General features: G+C 42.3%; 1 protein-coding gene across 2 annotated transcripts in view; it reads right to left on the reverse strand.

Moving 5' to 3' along the window:
* The window catches only part of NFATC2 (nuclear factor of activated T cells 2), an 83,517-nt gene that overhangs the window by 13,288 nt on the left and 47,797 nt on the right, over window positions 1-22,432 (reverse strand). Inside the window, exons 7-9 of one of the 2 annotated variants that reach the window (XM_054173612.1) lie at window positions 16,572-16,627; window positions 15,531-15,657; window positions 13,260-13,955 (exon numbers count right to left, since the gene is read on the reverse strand). In XM_054173612.1, coding sequence (XP_054029587.1) covers window positions 13,260-13,955; window positions 15,531-15,657; window positions 16,572-16,627 — 879 coding nt within the window. Of the gene's footprint in view, window positions 1-13,080; window positions 13,956-15,530; window positions 15,658-16,571; window positions 16,628-22,432 lie in introns of those variants that run through there. The other variant, XM_054173611.1, reaches the window with a different exon arrangement.

The following is a 22,432-nucleotide window of genomic DNA, read 5'->3' on the forward strand; positions in this document are numbered from 1 at the left end:
TAATGTCTTTACCCCTGCACCTTTTCCTTCCAGAATGCTTCTCCTGTGCCCATTTCAGCTGCCTGCTCTCTCAAAGCCACAATAATTCCCTCTTCTTTCCCTCTATCCCAGAGCAGACAACCCTACTAGCAATGGAGAATAAATGGACTGGGAGTGCTTTGAAAGGGCAGGAGAGACCTGCAATGTGTTGTGAGGAGCTGGAGGGTTGCCGAGACTTATTTTCAAGGAACAAACTTTTAATGGGGTGTGGGTTATACATGTGAAAACATGGAAATTAAAATAGTTCAGGGACAGGGCTTTATTACTTAAATAATTCTTCCATTTGACAGCTGAATCCCAAGTCCCCCATTTTTATCCAGAGAGCTCTGATACCCTGCTCAGTGACACGAACAAAATTGTCCATTGCCGAGAAGTCAGGTAAAAAACAACCACCACTAAATGCAGCCTGATCACGTAATTGGCCTTTACATGTCTTTCCTCTCCTGAGCTATGGTGGCAGCAATGTTGGGTGATTAATAACCCCTGATGATTATATTTACCAAGTAAGCTATAAAAGAAGGTATAAGTGACAGCAACATGTATTTGCTTGCAGCAGCAGCAGTATTCAGGGATGTGCTGGGAGGTGCTTCCCTGGTAGGGGTAAGAAGGTCCCCAGTAGTGATGCAGTACTGGGCTGTGCTCCTGCGACCCAGCCCCTGCATGCCCAAAGGCCTGGGGGGAAAGGGTTAGAGAATCCCTGACTCCTGCAGAAGAGAAGCATTTTGTTGCTGAAGTTAAACAAAGAAGAAAACAAAATATGCAGTTTGGGTTGCTAGTAAGGTCACTAAAGCAGTGGATAAGGGATTACTTTCATTTCCCTTTTACCTGGAAAGAAAACAAACTGAAAAGAAACTCAAACCCAACAAAATAACCCCACCACTTCAAGAGCTGGAAAAATCCTGTCTGAGAAGGGAGATAGTTAAAAACACCTCGTTGAAGGCATGCTGTGTTCCATCCCCCATAAGCAGGTCTCAGGGTGTCTTTTAGCATGGCTGGCCTAGACGCAGGCGTTTCACAACGCGGGAGAGACAGGGCGAGGAGCAAGAGGACACGAAGTTTGCTGTGCTATCCAGAAGATGAAAACACTAGTGCTGTTTATAGAGGGAAACCCAATTCGTCAGCCCAAATGAATTCCTGTGCTAATCCATGCAGGCTTCATGTTTTCCACCAGCCCCAGCCACTGTAAAGACTATCTTTAGGAGGCACAGTGTGTTTGGAAAGGAGCAGCTGGAAAGAGAGGACATTTATGCCAGCTTGGAAGGCTTTCTGGTATGGAAAAAGAGGAATGCTCTCTTGGGTCTCCCCACAAAATTAAAGCATCTTCATCCAGAGCAAAGCAACGCCAAGCACAACAAACAAAAGCGGCTTTCCCCAACTCTCCTGGGCAGCCTCACTCCAGGGTTCACAATGGTTTCCATAGAACTTGTTTTGCTATCATAACAAATTCGATCTATGCAGGCGTGATGGCTTGCACTGTTTGCTAATGACAAGAAAATTAATTTCCTCACTTATTTGTCTGCCAAAGCATTTTTGTCTAGGTGCCACAGGCAGGGACTCCCCAGATAACCAGTGCATCTGTCAGCTGAATGCAGAGTACAGCTTGAAAAAGAAAAATCCTCGAGAGATTTTGGTCCGTGTGGCTCTGTGTGCATTACCTTTGCTGCAGAGGCTGTGGGAGAGGCTGCCTGTGGCTAATCACTCTGGTTGCTCAGCCTCTGATCCCCCCAAACAGAGCTGGCCTCAGCACAGTGTGTCTGTGTGCAACAACGTGAGCTTCCTGTAACAAACCAGCCATCGACCGTGAGCATCTCTTGTTGCATACAGGGGAGGAAATGAATGTCTTGCTGTACTGACCACAATCTGTTGAAATGCTAGTAAATATTACAGTCTAACTGTGATTAAGGGCTAGATTATTTGCATGGCTGGAGTATGCTCCCCAAGACCTGCACTGGAGTACCACATGCAGGAGAGGTTTCTTCCAGCCTTTCTGCAGACACTCAAGCTCAGCAGTGGTTTTTGAAAGGCAGCAATGCTTTTTTGGCATGATAGGAAAATATGGAGGAGCATTTAATGCCACATCCAAACCAAGGACCATTATCAGAAAAGCTTGAATTTTTGGAAAGTCTTAACCTTGATCCCAAATTTGCTCTAGTTTTGAAGATGAAAAGACCTATGAAATGCAACCGAGTATAAAAGAAAGGTCCGCAGATACTAATTTCTAAAGCAGACATAAAAAGTCGTTTTCTGTGCTTTTAATTTTAATAATAGTCTATAAAATTTATACTGAATATTTTTTAATATTTTTTTTTAAGAGGAAGCATATCTGAAAATATAATTTAATGACATGGAGCTGCAGGATGACCTCAGAAGAAGAGCTCTCATATAACCCGGCCTACCTAGCTGAAAATTTCACCCTAGGGCTTGCCTGCTGGGAAATCAGTATCTTGGGATGCTTTCCAAAGAAGACAGAACCCCACTCAAAGCAAATGAGCATGAGTGAAGAAGTGACTGGACAAGAAAAAAAAAAAAAAAAGACTGTAATTTTAAGGAAAAAAGACCTGCAATACACGGTGAAATTAAAAATACACAGCTCCAATTTGCCCCAGTTCTGGCTTAAACCAAGCCAGTCTCACCACTGGATCTGCCCAGTGCTTAGAGTGGACAGCGTTTGCAGAATACTTTCAGCCTTTGAAGATAGCAATTTTACAAAATTATAATTACTTCACATCCAGTAACTTGAACTGGAGGTCTTCCCCAGGTCCTGAGGACAGGTTCCTAGGTTGGTGACCATTTACCTATCAAAATGGTCAGCCTTATTTTCAGCTTTGGCAGAACCATGAAACGTGATTAAAGCACAGGTACAGCAGTGCCCTGTGTGCCCATGGCAATGCCCTTCCCCTGGAAAGCAGTGTCTGAAGGCACCACCTGTGGGCATGCTGGAGGCACCACAGCCATCTAAGGGCAGATGCCTTACAAAGTCAGAACTTGCACAGATGCTTTTGGAGAACAGCCCTGCTGCTTCCTGTAAGAATTGGAAACCCAGAAGTCCCAGCACAGGCTGATGAAATCCCAGCATGAGCAGCAGGAGGGATTTGATGATAAAGGAAATGCAATGTCTGGTGCCTCATCCAGCCTCCTCTGGCCTTGTGGCTACTAAGTCTCCTGGAACTGAGCTCTTACAAAATTACCAACGCTGCATTGCTCATAATGACAGATATTTAACCCAGGGAGGTTTAACTGTCACAATACTTTCACCATTGACTCCCATACTTCTGAAGTGGCTCCCCCTTCATTTAGTCATTCTCACTCTTTCCAAAGAAACTTAGAAACCACCTAAATAAACTAGCACCCATTGAGACATTGCAAATGTCATAAGAGTCATTCAAGTGTCTCACTATTTGTCCTACATTTGACTTGATTCATTCATGGATGATGAAGTCATTCATCATTAAGAAACCAAACTAAACCACACCACAATTTGGGAATCTTTGACTAGACTCCCTGGCAGAGATGATCACAGGGAATGGTTACAAACTCACACTCCTCTAATTTACTGCTGCTTTTGCCCTGGCCCAAATTATTATTTGCATGTTAAAAGTAAAGGTTCAGCAAAGGCAGAGCAAGACAACATGTGAGTACTGAAAAAAGGACTAAACTATGTTGTCACTTGGCTGTGATGTCATCTGACTAGTTCTGCAGGACCTCAAGGTTTTCCGTCATCAGTGCACACTGCTTTGGTGCAACACCAGGTCTGGCACACGACCACCACACTGCCAGCACCTTCCCACCACCTGTGAAGAGTATCCCAAATGCACACAGCTGGGTTGAAGCAAGGGACAGTTCACTTTGACTGTTACTTCCACACCTGACAATGATCCACATGGAAACATTCTCCCTCAGATGCAAAACCTATCACTCACCTCAACATCCACAGGCAAAAGTCAGTAATACTTTTCTCACTAAATCTAGTTCAATTACCATTTCACTTGAAAGAAATTATGTTTGTTCCACTGAGGGCAGAGTTTAGCCTATGTTTCACAGTGCAAAGTCTCCTAATTAAAAACTTACAAAAGGACATGTCTTGATTAAAGTGGGAACTGCATGGATTAGGAGAACCTGCAGGAAGATAGAATTAGAGCAGTTTCTCACTGAGTGAATTAGTTGCTGTGCTGAGTCACATGGGTATCACTGCAGAAGCCCTTTGATCCTCAGTGGTTTCACTCTAGTTGACAGCAGCTGAAGATTTAACTCTTTTGGATCTAGCACTGGTTAAATCCAACTCAAACCCAAGTTTTCAAAGTCACTGTTATCACACCATTAGTCACATAAATATAGACAGATCAGAGTTTTAATTGCCAGACTGTAGTACTTCTAGAAGACACACACCTAAACTGGAGAATATGAGTGTTTGCTGAGTTTGGAGTACTTGGATTTTGGCTTTTTGGGCAGACCTCTTCAGAGAGAGGGTTTATCTGTGAAATTCATAGCTGGATGTATGTCCAGATTTCTGTGCTTGCAAAAATTGAAGCATGGGGACTTGGAGTGATGAGTTGGACACAACTTCATTGTTTATACATTTCAGATTGGCTTCTACCTTTTTCTGGTTTCTTCTTGGTAAACACAAAAATGAGAGAGAGTGTGAAAGCCAGCAACTGGCTGAAAGTTCAAGTTAGGAGCTAATATTCTGGGAAAGGAGTTTTATGGTCTTCCAGTATCTGCTCCTCTTCCCTATCTCTGACTGTCTTGCTGGCACAACTACAAATGTGCTGCTTGTTTTTCGAATCAGAGAAGCAGGAATGACCTATTAGGTCATCTAGTACTTCTTGTAGCCAGCACAGGACTGTCTTCTTCTATCTAATTCTAACATTCCTCTGAAAACATATTGCATCCAAATTAGAGCACAGAAGTCTCTCGGAACTGGTAAGCTGCACTATAAAATGACCGTGGAGAATAAAAGGTGCATCAGATTCTGCTGGGCAGAAAAGAAGTCCTCATTCTTTAGAGTTCTTGTCAGAAAACTGACTTTGGTGGGGAATTCAGATGATTCCTTCTCATTTTTTCTTTTTTATTTTAAAATGGTCATGGATTTATAAACAATATTTTTAAATTTTCATTTAAAGAAAAATGGTGGAAGAAAAATGGGTTTTAAATTAATCACCTGTAGATCTTGAGTCTTGTGAGAGAAAAGATATATAGAGACAAAACAACCTCCGTCAACTAATCCATGCTGCCTGGCAGGATGTGACCTTAACTGGCAAAGTTCTGCTTGTGTGAATAAAGCTGAGAATCCAGCCATTTTTCTATAGCAGAAGACTTTATAACTGGCTTTCAGTTTGCACCACAAGCAGATTGCATATCTTTAAGATGGTTATTCTTGCCAGGCCTTTTATTTCACAATAGTTAAAGAAATGTGCAGATGTTGTCCAAACTTTTCAAAGCAGCAGGGCTCTCTGCAGCTGCTTGCAAGATTTCAGAAGTGCAGTTCAAAAACGGCTCAAGATTTCAGAAGTGCAGTTCCAAAATGGCTCAAGCTGCCTTTTCTCTAGCCATCACAGGAGGAGCTGAATCCTCCCATACTGCATTTTAAGAGGAGAAAAGGCCTCTACCCTTTACCCACCTTTGCATATTCTTAACATTAACATGCCAAACCCAGGCATTCAGGGTCCATGAGTCAGGCCTCTAATAATCATGAGATTTGTTTCAAAATCCTGCAATCAACCCCTCACCCTCCAAAGTTGCATCATTTTTTTCTGCTTGGATTTTGAAAGACTATAACACCAAGGTTCATATTTTTAATATTTTGTTTTTTCTTGGTTCAGACTTGAAAATTAGCAAAAAATAACTCTCATCTTTTGCTCCAGTCACCTGTACAGGGACTTTTAAATTGCTACCAATATTCCAAGACTCACAGTAAAATTACACATAATTAGGAAGGGCTGCCATGTGGATGTAAGCCAGCTCAATAGTTATTCAATTACATCATGCTAATTTTAAAGGGGAGATACTGGGATAAACTTGGAGGACCAATACATACCTAGCTGTGGGTTCCTTAGCTCCTCTCTAATAAATGAATCCAGCCCGTTGCACCATCCTTACCGGAAGTTACTAACACTAGGACTCATTTTGAGGTGGTCAGCATCAAAGCGAGCAGGCTCAGCTCATGCCCATGTGAAAATCCTTTATATTATACAGGCTGTATGTACCCTGCAAGTTTAGCCAGCTTAGCAGCACTGGCATTGCTGGTGGAAACCCTTCTTCCAAGGCAGACAGTCATCCCGGTTACAAAAGCCTCTCAGTGAAACAGCTGGTGGTGGTTCCCTGACTTGGCATAAGCTGTGCTGATTCCAGTGTTTTTACACCAACAGAGCTGTGTCTATACAAGGGCTTTTACCATAATAGCTGTGCTAGCAAAAAAAGAAATAAAAAAAATTACAAAATGAACCACCTTAACCATCATGCTTGTGTGGTAAGCTGCCTAAGTGTAAAACAAGCCCTGTTAAAGGTTTGCAGAGAGAGCTTCTCTGTTTCAATACAAAATGGTGAAGGAGATAAACCCCTTTCCCGCTTTGTACAGTTTTATTAGAAGCCATTTCCTATCCACACATTTCTTGCTTCTCGTCTCCAAAGCCCTCATACCTAAAAATGTTGTCTAAACAATTACTATTTTGACTGAACTGAAAGAATTTCTGCATAAAACACCTGGTGTTACCCCTAGCTGGCAGGAAGACCACTGATTCATTTTCCTTACATCCTGTACTTGCTCACACGACAGCTTTGCTGTGTCTAGACTTTCCCCTAGGAAATGAGGGTATTTCTAGCAGACACACATGTTCTCAGTGACAGGTAGCATATTACTTCCCAGTAATCAATTGTTCCCTTCTAGAAAGCAGCCAGCATTCTTTGATATATACAGTACGAAGGGAGTGAGGCTGGTGGAAAGGAAAGGAAAGGGAAAGAGCAGCTCTGCCAATCCCTCCCTTTAATGCATCATGTGTTTTAATAACCTATGGCATGCCTAGTGCTGCCCCAGGCCTCCACACCTGGACAGCAGCTTCATGTGCTTTTGGTACCCTCATATCTGTGCAATGGATGCAGCTGGGTGAATCTAGGTGCCTGTGATTCCCTCAGGCAAACTATGGTTTTAGCAGTGACTTTTTGCATCAGCTGGGGCAAGTCACCTAAAAGCTCTGTGCCCCACTTCACCCATCTTTAAGAGCTGAGAAGTCTGTCTGCTTCTTTCTGCCATGGAATTATTTGAGTTCATTACCATGTCTCTGTACTGGATGAATAGTGTCACTGGACTGAAAAATGTTATTGTTGTTATGCCTTTAAACTGAAAGTGGATTGAAGGAATAAAAGTAAATGTATGGTCTATTTTGGCAGATGTCTTCCAACAGATGGGTGTCTATGGTCTTCTTTATAAGAGCTGTCTGCTGTCTGTGATTCAGACCGTCTAAGGAATGCCATGAGCATGGACTAAATGGACAGCAAGTCTGGGAAAGGACTTTATTGTGGTTTAGAAGCTTTCAAATCCCAACTGCATGAACAAGTTCTTTTTTTCAAGTGACTCTTTGCCAGTATTTCAAAACTATCATTGAAAATTACTTGACGCCTTCTGAAAACTGAGCGCTTTCTACTGATAGCAGTCCACTGGCTTCGCCTTCAAAAGGTGGCATGCCTTCCACCAGCAAACTGCTAGAATGGGACTTCATTGTCTTGGTGCATCAGTTCGTGGTGGGACCCTGTCCATCAAGGCACAGAGAGCATTCACGTACCCATCCTGCAGTGTCAGTTCTTGGCGGCGGTGCCCGTGGTCTCCTAATGGAGTCTGCATGTTCTTTTGAACAGGAAATGCTTTGTAACACAACTTGCCTGTGGGCACTTACTGCACCAATTAAAGATTCCTGAGCTTGAGAACAAAGAGGTGCCAGTGGAACTATGGTTTTAATCACTTGATTCATTTTCTTCCTTCCTCCACTGCTGATTTTGGATGTAAGGGTTTTTCTTTTTCTCGCTTTGTTTGCGTGTTTTAGGCAGCAAGACAGCGGCTCAGAAAGACTGCTGGGCAAAGAGCAGTCTTGAAACAGGGATGGATTTGCCTGCATTTTCTAATAGAGAATTGTTTCTAGAGGTGAAGAACAACATCAGATGCCAGCCTGATACAACAATAAACATACTCAGCCCACACTCAGGTATGCAGCTTTTTTTCCTGAGAATCCATGTGAGTTTTAGTAACATGAATGAATTAAATGCTACTAGAGGGAAGGATAACAAGATACTTCTAAATAATGAGAAACCGAGATATAGGGAAGTTAAATATTTTGCTGAAAGGCCAAGCTCAGACACAACCCAGGAGACCTTCTTCCTGATATACTGGTCTTTCTACTTCCTGCCAACACACTGCAGGTTTTTAGGAACAGAAGCTACTTTTTCTCTTTTCATACTGTCTCTAGAAAAGTAAGACTGGAATATGACCGGGGCACTTGGATCCTAACAAAAACACAAAGCCACAATAGCAGTGATCCAAAAGTAAAGCATGTAGTATACCCACAGGGTGCTGTAAGGTCCCAGTAGAGAACAGAAAATCTGAAATAATGTGAGTCAGAGCTTGAAGAATGAGTCTAAGGAATACATAAATTTGCTAGAGCGTTTGAGTGAAATGTTTTGGAGGATGTACATGCTTTACTCTTGGTCAAAATCTGCCTGAGTAGAACTGACCACACCTTCTATGAAAAGTAGTTCTAATTAAAAATAGAGCATGGCTTTTCTTGATGCAGATAGTTGCTCTAACTGAACCACAGCCCATTTGCAATATTGAAATTCACTCCTGCCTAAAATGCCAGGAGACAGGAACATTTCCCCCTCTGCCTTGTGTTGAGGTTTTACTCTGCGTATAGACACATGATGAGAACAAATACAGACCAAATGAAAACCTGCTCCTTAAGCCACCATTTTCTGTGCTTTCTGGGGATGAAATCAATATAGTATTAGGAGAGAAAAGTGGCTTCTCTACAGCCAGGCAGGCAGCCAGACCTCCTGACCTCTGCTAGTGCAGCTTCACCGCTCTAATGCACAGAAGGCTTAAACCTGCTTTCACCGTGCAGCTGAGGTTCCCCCAGCACAGGGAAATCCCCAGCTGGCAGCAAGCTGACAGAGCTGGCTCCATGCCACCCCATCCTTCATCCGCCATGCAGGGGCTGGGGAAGGCAAGCAGGATGCTCACAACATGCTAGCATCTGAGCCAAAGCCCTAAGGACCACACTGGCTGTGAGGAAGGGGTCCTGTGTCCTGCCTTCCTTCCTGGCTGTACTGACCCTCTCCTTTCACCTCCCCACAATGCACGACTGTCTCCTCAAGAAGCACACAGGGCCAGCGTGGATGCAGAGCACGCTGCTGCGTGCTGCAAAAAAGGCGGCCAGAGACCAAAGCCAGCAGGAAAGAGCTCAGCCTCTGGCTGCTGCTTACTCAGGCTGACACAGTAGCTTTGCTTCTTGGGTCCCCAGGAGACCCAGGGTTTCCTGGAGGTACACCCTGCTCAGACTTGTGCCTAACTGCTACTAGTCCAAAGAGAAAAAAGCTGGTCAGAAAAGAAAGATTACTCCCAAACACAGAGAAATTTTGAATTTAATTTCATGCTCCTGTGGGGACAGATTGCAAATTTCCTTCTTCTTGAGTGAAAGAGCACAACAAGAAAATGTAGGGAGCTAACATGATTAAAATGGTCTTGGATGATACCCATGGTTAGAGCAAAGGTTAGTTACTGTGGTGGGGAGCAAAACAAGCACTACACTGCATGCCCTGCAGATCCATCTCCTAAAGAAATACCTGCTGGGTCTGAAATTTTCTGTGAAATACATGAGTTCACCTTAAAACATCTCTGCTGATTGGCAGTGTGATAAACCGCTAGACAAGCATCTGCCTTGCTGTTCTCCGCCCCGGCGGTGCACCAAAAAATTGATTTAGAGCTGCTGTATCAAGCAGACAGTTCTGAGTGTCAGATGTGGTTAGATAGTTACTATTTGAATGATGACAATCGCTTTTCTTTGTAAAGTAAAAAGCATACAACGTGACAGCTGAAGTGAAAAGAATTAATTCTAAGGCAGGCAACTTGATAACATTTGAGACAACTGGCTACATGTCCAAAATTTGTATATGGAAAGCGCCTAACATCGTGCTTGACACTCAGATCTCTACAAGGCAGTTCTAGATCACACCACAGCTGAGTGCTTAAGAGTCTGTGATGCATTTATCCTCCTATTGCTCTTGTCACACAATCTTCCTATCTCTGTGTTGCAGATGGGGAGCTGTGGCACACAACAGCTGAGAAGCTTCCCCCGGGCTAGCACAGGAAACCTCTGGCTCTGCAGCATGAGCAGTCCAGGGTACAATCAAGTGCCCCAAACTCTCAGTAACCCTCCCACTAGCCTGCCCCACCAAGAGATTTTGGACAGTGCTGCAAATGACTAATTTTTAAACCGTGTTTGTGCTTTGAATGGCTAACCTGATTGTTCTGAAGGTCCAGGAAGAAGTAAGTTCTATGTATTAATGTATTTCTGTGGTTGTTTGTGTAACTTATACCACTGTGGGTGGTTTTGGTTACGAATAACATTAAGAAAAGGCCTCAGCTGAAATGAGGTGAACACTCTCACATCCCACGGCTTTCACTTGCCTTTGAAGACAATCACTGGTTGCCAGCATTAGCCTGGACACCTGATGCATCCTAAATGATTCCCTAACCATGGCTCGTCTTCACTCCCAAAGTATTTCCAACAGTAATGAATCTCTGAGGCAGAGCTATGTAAGAAAGGTTTCACTAACAATTTTCCTCTCATCTTTTCCAGGAGAGATCAATGACTGGGACATCATACCTACTCTGGGAGCCAACAGCTTCAGGAATGAGGAACTAACAGGCTTGTCACAGGTCACTCAAAAAGTTCATGGCAAAACTCAGAAGCAAAGTCCAGAATGCCAAGGGTGTGTGCTAACTATGAAGACAGAGGACAAGAGTTGACAGGAGGTGGTCACAATCACAGAAAGGGACAAAAGCTGGACTGTCAGCAGAAATATGGAGAAAGAGGGAGGAGGAAGATGGGGAAAGGGAAGAAGAGGGAAGGGAAGTAGGATGCATAGAAACAGTGGTTGCCTAAGAATCTGTACAGCAGTGCAGCACACTCATGCCAAGCCTGGCTGGGGAACCATCATCTCAGTATCTATCCGTGAAAAATCACAGCAAGACCTAACAGCTCACTTTATCTCGGAAGAGCTCTCGGGATAAAAGGGATTTGAGGATAAAGCCTCCATAATCCTTCGGGTTTGCTTTCTTTTAATACTATAAAGCACAAAAATAAACCTTCTAGTTAGGAAAAATATGGCTTTTGTTATGTTCTGAGTCACTTTACCCCAGCAGCAAACAAAGTGGCTTTTCAGTTCAAGTCCTGAGCATTTCAGAATGAAATGCTTTGCAAAATCCTAAAGTAAATCATAATTCCCCTTCTAGCTAATGTAAACTTACTGAGGTCAGTAAAGAGACTTGTGATCAATCTTGCCAGGTCTGACTGGGGTAGCATTAACTGATAAATTAATATCTAGTTGAAATCAATTCAATAAGATCCAGTGAGCCAAGCAGCAGCCTGAAATTTCATTATTAACTTGCCACTGTTCTGCCCAGTGGCTCCTCTTAGCACAGAGGTTGAGTGCATCCTTTGTGAGCTTGGTGTTAGATGTTACCTGCCTGATTCAAAATCCAATTAAATTAATTTTGCATTCCACTTTGTGAGGTCATTTAAGTGGACTTTGGCTCAACTTTGAAGTTTGCTAGTTTCTACTTTAAGACTCTCTCATTTTTCTTAGAAGGTATGTACCAAGTATTTTCAGAAACATGGAAGAATCTCTCAGCTTCTCATACCAAAAGTACCTTAAAATACAGTTTCACATTTTACTATTAGAAAAACCATCTTGCTTTGTTATCATGCCCTGTTCCCTGAATGGGAAGGGCATTTTATTTAGCTATTTTCTTGCAGATCCAGCAAATCTCCTAAATCCACAAATCCACTGTTAAAACCCAATTTGACCATCCTCTTCAGACGCTGGGACCGGTAAAAATATCTCTAGATTTTATGTGACGGCACCAAAGCTGTATCAACCACATATCAAACACAGAAAAACATCCAAACTCTACAAACTCTGCTCTGTCCACAAAATCAGCAATGAAGACTGAACATGATACAGGTGCAGAGCACTCAATAACCTAAGCTGAAGAACCCACAACTTTCCAGAACACAATTTCACAACGGTAGGTGAGTTACTGCAGTAAAAATAGCAAACTGCTGGGTGCTCACACAGCAGAAAACGGTGCACATTCATAAGACCAAATCATGCATGCAATTGCCCAGACTGAGAGGACAGCAGGAGTGAAAATCAGTTCTGTACTTCATGCATAAGAACATCCCAATATCTCCAGCAACCTTTCACTGAAATCAATGTTGGGTTTTCTACTGGACAATTGCAGTGTTCAGCTGCCCTATTAACTTTGCATTGATTTCCTCTTGCAAGGAACACACTTTAATAAAAGAACCAATCAACCAGAGTCCAAATAGCTGCCTACCTAAGAATAAGTAGGGTATGTTCAAAGACAGCTTTACTCTAACTTATATTAATTTCTAAAGGCTAAATCTGAAGGCTCACAACAAAGAAACAGCATTGTTTTACTTATCAATGTCCTACTGTTCATCTAGAACATCTGCAATAGTTTTGCCTGCAGCACTGCCCTATTCATTACAGGCCTTGATAGACTGTTCAATAGGCTTATTTTTTTTTGGTACAAAAGCATTTTACAAACTGGACTTTGCCCTGATATGAATAATTTTTTAAAAAATTAATTTAAAAGTGCATTTTGATTCAGTTCACCATTTTCCAAACTGTCCTTTGGCAAGTGGAAACAAAATGGCAACAGCTTGAAACCTGACGGCTTACTCCACGGCATGGAGCAAGACTAAGGATTTCTGCAAGAAACTGTTTTGCCAGAGTGCATTGCCAACTACCAAAAGTGCAGTTGATGAAAAACCAAAATGTAGCAGCAGCAGCAAACAGCAAATATCCAAAACCCCATCAAAAGGAGGCCACATCAGTTTTTGAGCTGAGAAACACATGGGATACAGAAGTCCTAAAGTTCTTCCCTCCAACCAAACAACCCACCCATACAAGAGGAAAGTGGTGCTTACCATCATCCAGGTATGCTTGGTCCAGATTCTGTTCCTGTTTGATAGTGACTCCAGCTGGTAACACTTCTTTCTGGTCGCTAACCGGTGGTCCATTTTTTGCTGTTCGTTGGCCTGAGGTTGTCTGCTGCTGAATCACAGTAGGATATGAACTTGGACTTAACCTTTGTGCTTGACTGACCTGGGGCTGGCTGGATCTTGCAACATTGGATGTGAAATTTTCACAGCACATGATGTGCTGAAATTCTTGGTGACTTCCACACCTCAACTGCTGGTTGGTTGGAGAGTAATGAATCACTGGAGAAGACTGCTGGTTGCCTGGAGAATGGTGGAGCACTGCTGAAGTTTGACCTGGAGAACCAGCGTGCACCAATACTGACCTATGGGCATCTGAAATAGCAACTGGTGTAGCCATCAAATTGGACTGCTGGTAGCCCAGTTGGCTTGGGCTAAGGCTCTTGCTTCTTTGGTATATTACAGCTGCTGAATTCTGCTGATGGTATCGAGAATCAGGAGAAGAAAGGCCTGAGCGCAACTGTTGGCAAGGAGCCATAGTGGCCACAAGACAGGAAGGGGATTCGGTGACCATTGTATGCTGTGAATAGTAAGGCTGTGTTACTGTTCCCAGACCACTGTGTACTGTATTGCAGATTAAGGCTGGATCATAGTCATCAATGGGTTCTGTTTTGATTGATGGTACTAGAATAAAGGATGCAAAGGAGATTATTCGTAAAAAGCTGATGAGAGAGAGAGAGGTATTCCTGGAAATAAGAGATTTAGACCATCTACAAGATTTGCATCTCATCCCTCACAGGCCCTGAGCTTAAGAAATCATGTACAGGCAATCATGACAGAGTCTCTCTTGAAAGCACTCTCTACCAAGAGGGTCTTGAAAATCTTTAACAAACTGTTCAACAACAAATTCCTAAACACTGAAAAATGCTGTACTTTAGCTCAGCTTTAATTAATTTAAGGGCCATTCTAGAGCAGAAGCAAAATAAGAAGCCATAAATAGGTGTTTCATGCAGTACTTCCATCTCAAAGGAAGACTGAATAAATAGAAATGCTATGACATATACAAATCCTCATTTTTCTGCCAAACATTTAACTAGCAACTAAAAGCAGAGTTGAACTATTTTAAGAGCTTTATTTGTAATTCCTTTGCAGCTTGTAACTTTCTCAGTGCTCAGAGCTGAAGACCTGAGACCAACATTTAAAAGACCACAATTTAGTAAGAATTGTGTGAATCTTAATGTGGATAAATGATGGCCCTCAACAGAGAAATGTTCATATTTCTAATGATTTTTTTGGTCCAATCTTCACCAATACTCAGTGCAGAAATGCCACATAATGGATAACGATAATGGAAGCCCCTACACGGTCACACAACAGGGTTACTTTTTGGAAGTAAAAGGATTCCTTCTCTGAAGTGGTCTGCTTAGGGATCCTATTGAGATAGTGTTGTATTTCTTAATACTATTCTACAGCAGACCAATTTAGCAAGTATACAAAACCTTCACAGTGGTGACATCCTATACAATTCATAAGTTCAGGGAGAGGACCAGAGATTTTCAAGCTGGAGGAGTCAGGATGAACGTTTGCTTGTCCTCAGAAACAAGTCAAATTAAGACGTAATTTTGACGCCCGCATACAAACTGGTACTGTTATTTTATGTGTTCTGGTTTCCACAAACACAATACTCTGATTTTCTCACAATATTTTTCTCCTGACCAAAGCTGAGAAATTCTGAGAATCCCATTAGTAATCCTATTGCATTTATTGTGACATGGCTCACCAACTCCCAAGAGGAGGAACATCAGAAAAGCATTCGTATTTTTCACAACTGGCCTCATTCTGAAGCATATCTATTGCTTGTCTTCCTCCATACTAAGCCCTTGTTACTTTCCCAGATCTGATGTTATCTTACTGTCGCACATGTCCGCTGGGGAAGGCAATGCTCATGGTTTTCACCGGGTCATATCATGTCACAGACTGAGTCTGCTCCTGCTGAGACTGTTGGCAAACTTCCATCAAGTGAATGGGGCAGCCTCAGCCTATTGCCAAGATAACCATCCCCTTATATTTATGGGAAATTCCTGATCATAAATCACGTTCATCCTTTAAACCAAACAGTTGCTGAGTGCTTAGCTGCACCCAGATGAATTAAATCAGTAAAATACAGACCCTCAACTAATGGCAAGAAGACAATAAAGAAGAAAATAAAATCTTGCTCCTGAATACTAGGCAGCAATTTGTTCTGTACTTGAGAATTACCTGGGTGATAGGTAAAATGCTGGGGTTGGCTTCTTTTTCTTTTCCCATTGATGACATAGAAGTTCACCTTCACAGCTGTGCGAATGTGCTTGTTACGGTACTCTGGTATTTCTACAAAAAGCATGCTCTGAAACAGCAAAAGGTGACAACAGAAAATTAGTAGCTAAGGCTGATGGGAGCTTTTGAAGGTCTCTCCCCTGTTACGCACCCAGGCATAAACCAAATTTTCCTATTGATCCCTATAAAGAAAGGTATGAGAAGAATAAAGTCAAAAAAGGGCAGGTGGGGAAAGACTAGAAGATGTTTGGTACTAGGAAGCTGGTTTCTACGTTCTGTATGGTTTTTTGTACTTGATGCTGTCCTGAACTGAGAAGTCTCAGCTACAAATAAAACACACAGAATGGTGATAAATGTGGAAGCACTGTCATTCACAATGTGCTTCATAAAGAATGTATTGAAGAATGCCCTCTTTTTGTTAGAATATACTAGGCTATTCTATAGGCTTTTTACTTATACACAGTTAGATCCCACTTCCATGGAAATTAACAGTGAGTTCCCCATCCTCTTCCACAAGGGCAGCCATGGCCCATGGCAATGGAAGAGCTCCCTCCTAAATGTACTGAATGGCTACAGTAAGGTCCCATTAAGCAAAGTGAACAAAGAGGCTCCTTCCCTTGAAAGAGCAATGTTCATTTTAAACACTATAGTACAAATCCTGTCCTGCAAAATACAGAGCACCTAAGACTCCATACAGAGGAAAGGAAGTCAGGACAGCCAGCATCCTGCAGAGGACTGGACTGACAATAGGGTCTTCTGCAAGAACACAAAATCCAGCAGTTATTCAGTTTGCTGTGGGTTACTGCTAAATGAATAGTTTCTTTTTGCAATACATTTACTGCTGAAGCATTTGACATTTGTTCATCACAGCAGTAAGATAGCTTCTCTTCCTGCTTTTGAGGAGCTCTTTGAAAACTACCCCTTGAATACAACTTGCTGTCTGAGAAGCCCAAGGAGAGGACATCCAATGTTTTGCACACTTACAGGCTGGCTCTTATCTTTGTCCACTGTTGCTTCCATTTCCCAGATCTGCTGCCCATCTAGAAGGATAAAAATATACAATGAAGTTAATACTATGATAAATCAAAGTCTGACTTGAAAAGAAAAGGAAACAATGAAAGGGCATCAAGTTTACAAAGCTCTCAAAATGCACTTGATTTCAATCATCTAACCAAAAGCAACAGCAGTTAACTTAAACATATCATTGAACACTTCTGTCACCAGCAAAAGGCCTACATACACGTTAAAATTAAATGTTTATGCAGAAATCAGCCAAACTAAGGAATGAAATATTTAACACAGGTGCAACATCTGCTTTTTACCAGACTTGATTTCAGCAAGCTTGACTGATGGAGAGCATCAGAAGGTCAGGTAACTTGTTAATGCTCACATTAGGTTGGCAACTCAGCAAACTTTCCTCTGTTTTATGCTAAGACCACATGGCTCTCCACCAGTGTGGTAAGTGGTGGAACGGGTGAGGAAGGAATAGGTAAAAATCCAGATCTCGTATAGGGTGCACAGAGATGGAAGTCAGCCAACTGAACCACTTCAGGGCTGATTTTTAGAAATACAGCACAGTGAAACTGGCAGATGCTGTGAATTCTCACAGGAGCATAGGCTAGCAGTTCAGTGAGGACAGATTCTTTCCCTAATTAAGAAACCAGCTTGACTTTTGTTATGCATGCCCGCTTACTATTCATACTCATTTCTTATATGTGCAATAAGAAAGCTCAACACATGATATCTAGCAACACATCTCCTCTGAAGGGAACAAGCCCAACAATGGATCCACAACTTGGCACTGCCACCACTGCAGGCTGTGCCTGAGTGCCACCAGCAGTCCTAAAGTCACTATAAAGCACCTATTCACTGTAGTCAGTGTAAAATCACCTCATTGCATGTGTGACCGCCTCCACCTCTGAAGCACTGCAATTCTTTCTGCTCCTAATTACATCCACGCATCTTGCTTCCATTCTGAGTTACACAAAATTGTATTTATAGAGGAAAATAAAATTTGATCCCCTTGTATGGAATACCATCAAAGTAACCCCTGTGCTATAAGAGTATATCAGTAGTGACAGGACATTTGTACACAGATGGGGTCCTTCATCTGGCTACAAATACTTCTTAAATCTACCGTTGCACACGCTTCCCAGAAACATCTTTTAGCAATGTCTTCCTTACTGCTTTTTGTCGTTGTTGTTGTTTTAGATTTTAATCTCTATCCCTTTGATTTTTTTTTTATTATGCTGAACCTTTTAGCCAAGCAATTTGCAGAAGGAAAATACTGATGGGGGAGGGGGGGGAATCCAAATTGCCTCATACCTTTCTGAAAGCTTGACTTTAAAATGAATAGCGGACATGCATCCAGACCAACTGACATGACTTGAAATAGTGCAGCACAAGGCTGGTGTTTGCTTTACAGATGGGGGAGGCAGCTCCCAGGCACATTGCTGTGGAGCTCCCCAGACTGCACACCCAGGCCTGGCAGGACAAGGGTGGAAGTCTCATAAAAACAGTCCTTCTCACAGGACGTTTTATTTTTCCCAATTCTTGGAAATTCTGCAAGAGCTGCTTTTGTCCTCTGTTATTTAAGTACTTCTGCTTCTGGCAAAAAGGGAAATGAAAGAGTATTTTTAAATGCATTTTGCATTTTTTCTGTTGTTTTCCTCTTTGTTCTCCAATCCGCACAGACAATGAGCTGACAGATGTGTTCCTCTCTCTCAGCAGCCTCTCTCTGAGAGGAGCTCAGACGCTGCTCCAGCTCTGCATCATCTCCTCAAGGGTCCTTCCCACCGTGCCAACCACACAGGGCAGGACCTCACCTCACCCAGCACCTTACACTTGAGACACCTCTGCTGTCTTCTGAGCCCTCACCACACAGAAGAGAGAAGAGGGTTTTTCCTGAGACTGTCACCAACAACATGCCCCTTCCTCCTTCGTGGTGGGCCAGCTTCCCAGGTCCTTCAGGCAGAGTGCCTGACTTGTGGTGCAGCAGGAGTGGGCACATGGTGCTAGCTGAAATCCTCAACCCTGATCCTTCACACCGGGGATGTAGAGGCAACAGAGGAAGAGCTGGAAGTTTGGCTCTATCCATCAATTACCTGTGAGGAAGAGCTTCACAGGTGGAGAGAGGGAAGAGAGCCTGATACTGCAGCACCTCATGCTGCTACTCTCACAGCATTTTAGTGCAAGGAGAAAATGCTAAATATTTCTGACTTTTCTGTTAAGCATTTCAAGTTCCCCCTCAGTGATTCAGTTGTCTCTTCTATGCTAACACATGGATCAGTGACAGACTGCCTGAGTGGAGATGGCCCAAGCAAGCTGTATAATTAGAGCCAGCGTGGCTCTTGCCTGAGTTGCTGCTTAGCCCTCACATCTCAATGAACCACTGTACAAAGGAAAATGCTTCAGCATGTAACAATAAGCATTCACTTTGGCCTATGCTCTGGACTGTTGCAGGTTAAATGTACACCCTTATTAAAACAGCCAAATATTCACTTCTGTTGAAATGGTAAACGTCTGAGGGAATAAGGCAGTCAGCAAACGGCAAATGCATGGTCTGATGACAAGACAGTAAATACTTAATGGGAGGATTCTTCTTCTAAGTGATCTTTTTGAAAAGAAAGCACCATAGTATGTGTCCAGTAATCCCCAGACACACACCCCAAAATACCCAAAAGTTAAATTTTTATAGTTCTATAAGGAAAAGTGGAGGAAAAAAGGAAACAAAATAAATCATAAAATAAGAGCTCTGATAGAGACACACTTTGGGAACTGTCTAAGCAAAGCAATATGAAGATGTCCTGACAACAAGGACAACCAAGCAGGAATATTTGACATCAGTTTTCCTCCAGGCAGAATGTTTTCATCTTTGTTTCTGTATTGCCAAATTCAAACAGTCTGTGCAGATACAACAGCACTAACTTCACAAAGAAGGTAGAAATCAAAAGGATTTTTTGGTCCAAAACGCATAAAATAAAGGAGAAACAGGCCTCCAAGTCATGTGCCATATTCGAGAGGCCTGTGAAGCATATGCAACCACAAGCAGAGTGGATTTGATTTAGTAACTAAGCCACTGAAATTGCACTCAATGCTAATGAAGCCAACCATAAAAATCAAATGACGTTTAGGCTGAGTCCAGAGCCTGTGGAGATTAAGAGCAAGAATGAGAATAAGACCAACCAAACAAGAAATAAATGTATTTGGAGTTATCATTCTAATGATGATAGATGCTTCTGTTTGGCTATATTCACAGTCATGGCAGCTAAACAGGTCTAACAAATCTGTCAGCAGCAACAATCCCTGTTCTTTAAGCACTGAAGCCCTGTTGAATATAACCACTCTGCAGCTCACTCCCTGACCTTTATGCTTAAACATTACGATGTGGCTCCATCTGTCTCACTGCTTCACTTTTATAGTTGTGAATGTACAAACTTTAGCTCGAGACAATCAATATTTGCTTTTCCTTTAACCTCTCTGGATACACACATTATGGTGAGCATTTGGCAGAAGGATGAGAAAGGCTGTGAATAAAATGAAAAATACAACTGCATTCAGAAATCTCTCTCTACTTTAATCTATCTTTTTTTTATGGTAATGAAAATAAATCTTTTGATTATCTACACTCAGAGTTAACAGAAAGCAAAAGGAACAAACTGAGAAGTGGAAGGCCCATCTGTAGGACAATGCATGGAAATTTTGACCACAAAAAACTTGCACCAAATTGTCAACACATTTATCATTGTAGAATGTGCATAACTGAGAAGTGTTTCAGGAGGAAATTGAAGTGGATGCTTGAGGAAAGCAATTGGCAAAAATGGGACTTTTCATGCAAGTATGTACTAAAAATCATAATGTTGACACGAGAGTAGAGCACAGCCCCCAACACAGAACATAAGCCATGACCAGGGTGTGCCCAGGTAGATCTTTTTCTCCAGTGCCAGCGTTGCAACCCAAGGGGTGTCTAAACACTACAGATGCACTTTGCTTTGAGCAGGAGGTTATATTAATGAGCTTCTGAGGTCCCTTCTGGTCTTAACTACCCCACAATTATGTCATGCCATAAATGACACAAATGGCTGGTGCCCTCTCTGCTCACAAGCCAAGAAGATTAAGCCCCAGCTTGACTAATAATGTCTACAAGTACAGGGAGCTGTTTATTGAGCAGAATTAAACCTGTTACAACAGTGGCGAAATAAGAAAACTGCAAAAGAGCAACAGCATCCTTTTTGCTGAAGCACTCCAGGAGTGTGAGCAGACAACATGTGCTCTACAAGTTGTGTTTAGCTCTGGACTGTCCTGACAGCAATACGCCCCAAGCCGGAGCACTGCAGGGATGTCCTGATGCCCGTGTGGATCCCACAGGAGCTTAATGCCAGGTCCATGTGTGTGGTGTGTCTCAAATTCTACTTCCACTATGGGGAATTAAATTCATGCCCCTGAAAAGAGCAGTAGTTCCACTAAAGATGATAAAATATTTTTTGGATTTAGACCCTGAGGCCTTACCAGCCATGGCTGCCTCAAGCAGTATTTTTACTGTTGTGGTTCTCTGTTCGTTTAATGGTTTGTCTTAGTTGGCAAGTCTTTAACACCACAGGTCAGTGAAATGGTCAGGAAACAGAGATTTTTGTGCTGCTTCAGGGCTATGAGACTTAGCATTAAACCCTGATGAGAGATCTGATTGTGTCAGCACTCTTTGGAGGAATGAATGAGTTGTTGGAAGAAAGTAATTCTACCCCTTCTAACTCAAACTGTGATCATACCGAGAGTCTTGGTTCAAACTTTGGGGAAAATCAAAACGTCAGTCTGCATTAGGAACATTTTGGGTGATTCTCTGCAGCCCCTTATAGGGCTTTTTTTAATTAGCCAATTAAAGGTTTTCTGAACCAGTTACAGCCTTTACACATTATTCACGATCCCTTACTCATGACTTTGGGGTCAGTAACTAGCAGAGAAACAAACTTACTGCTTTATTTGAGTAAGCATGACTGATGGACTGAGAGGTTCAGGAAATTTTCTTTGCAGTTTTCTCCAGTTGAAGACTAAGTATACGATTGTGCCAGCTTCATATGCGATTCTGAGCTTGCACGTGATGTTATGCTTGAAAATGTACACTGCTTTTCAGTCAAGCATTACACAAATTACTTAATGAACAACCTGTTACCCTTGTTTCCCAGCAGCAAACCATGCCAGTTTCCCAAAGAAACTGAGCCTGGTAGCTAGTAAGACAGCTGCCCTGACTATACATTTCTGCAGAATTCCATTTGGGCTTGCAATAAATTGTAGGTCTTCCAAAAAATAATAATTAAAACCCCCCCAAACAACCCTACAACAATCATCTCTGTCAGCTTTTATCAGCAGATGATGGACATCTCTGGGAGACAGTCAAGGTGGTTTTAAAACCATCAGAAGAACAAAGTAAATAACAATCAATGCTTTCCAGCAGAACAGACACCACTTCTGTGATGTGGAAACCTTACGGGCAGGGGAGCGCTCACACAAAGTCCTTTTTCTAGGACAAATTCTGATTAGAGCTGGGAAGTTGTTATGCTTCATGTCAGTGCAAAGTTTTTCAGGATCTACTCCTAAGCAGTTGTCTTCTTCTAAGCTTTTACTTCAGAGTAATTTAAACATATTAGAGCAAGGGCAGCACAAATTAATTTACAACTCAAAAATAGAGCTACCAGATTCCTTACTGTTTGATTTCTATGGATTTCTTTTTCTGAAGCAAGGATGCCCACTGCAGTTATTGAAGTTCTGTTTCTGATGAGCTGAGGCCAGTGCCTTCATTTCAATGAGGACCTAATTTTGAGTCATCAAGGCCAAAGATGCAAGTCAAGGCC

This window comes from Dryobates pubescens, chromosome 26, assembly GCF_014839835.1.
Source record: "Dryobates pubescens isolate bDryPub1 chromosome 26, bDryPub1.pri, whole genome shotgun sequence".
Classification (NCBI taxonomy): Eukaryota; Metazoa; Chordata; class Aves; order Piciformes; family Picidae; genus Dryobates; species Dryobates pubescens.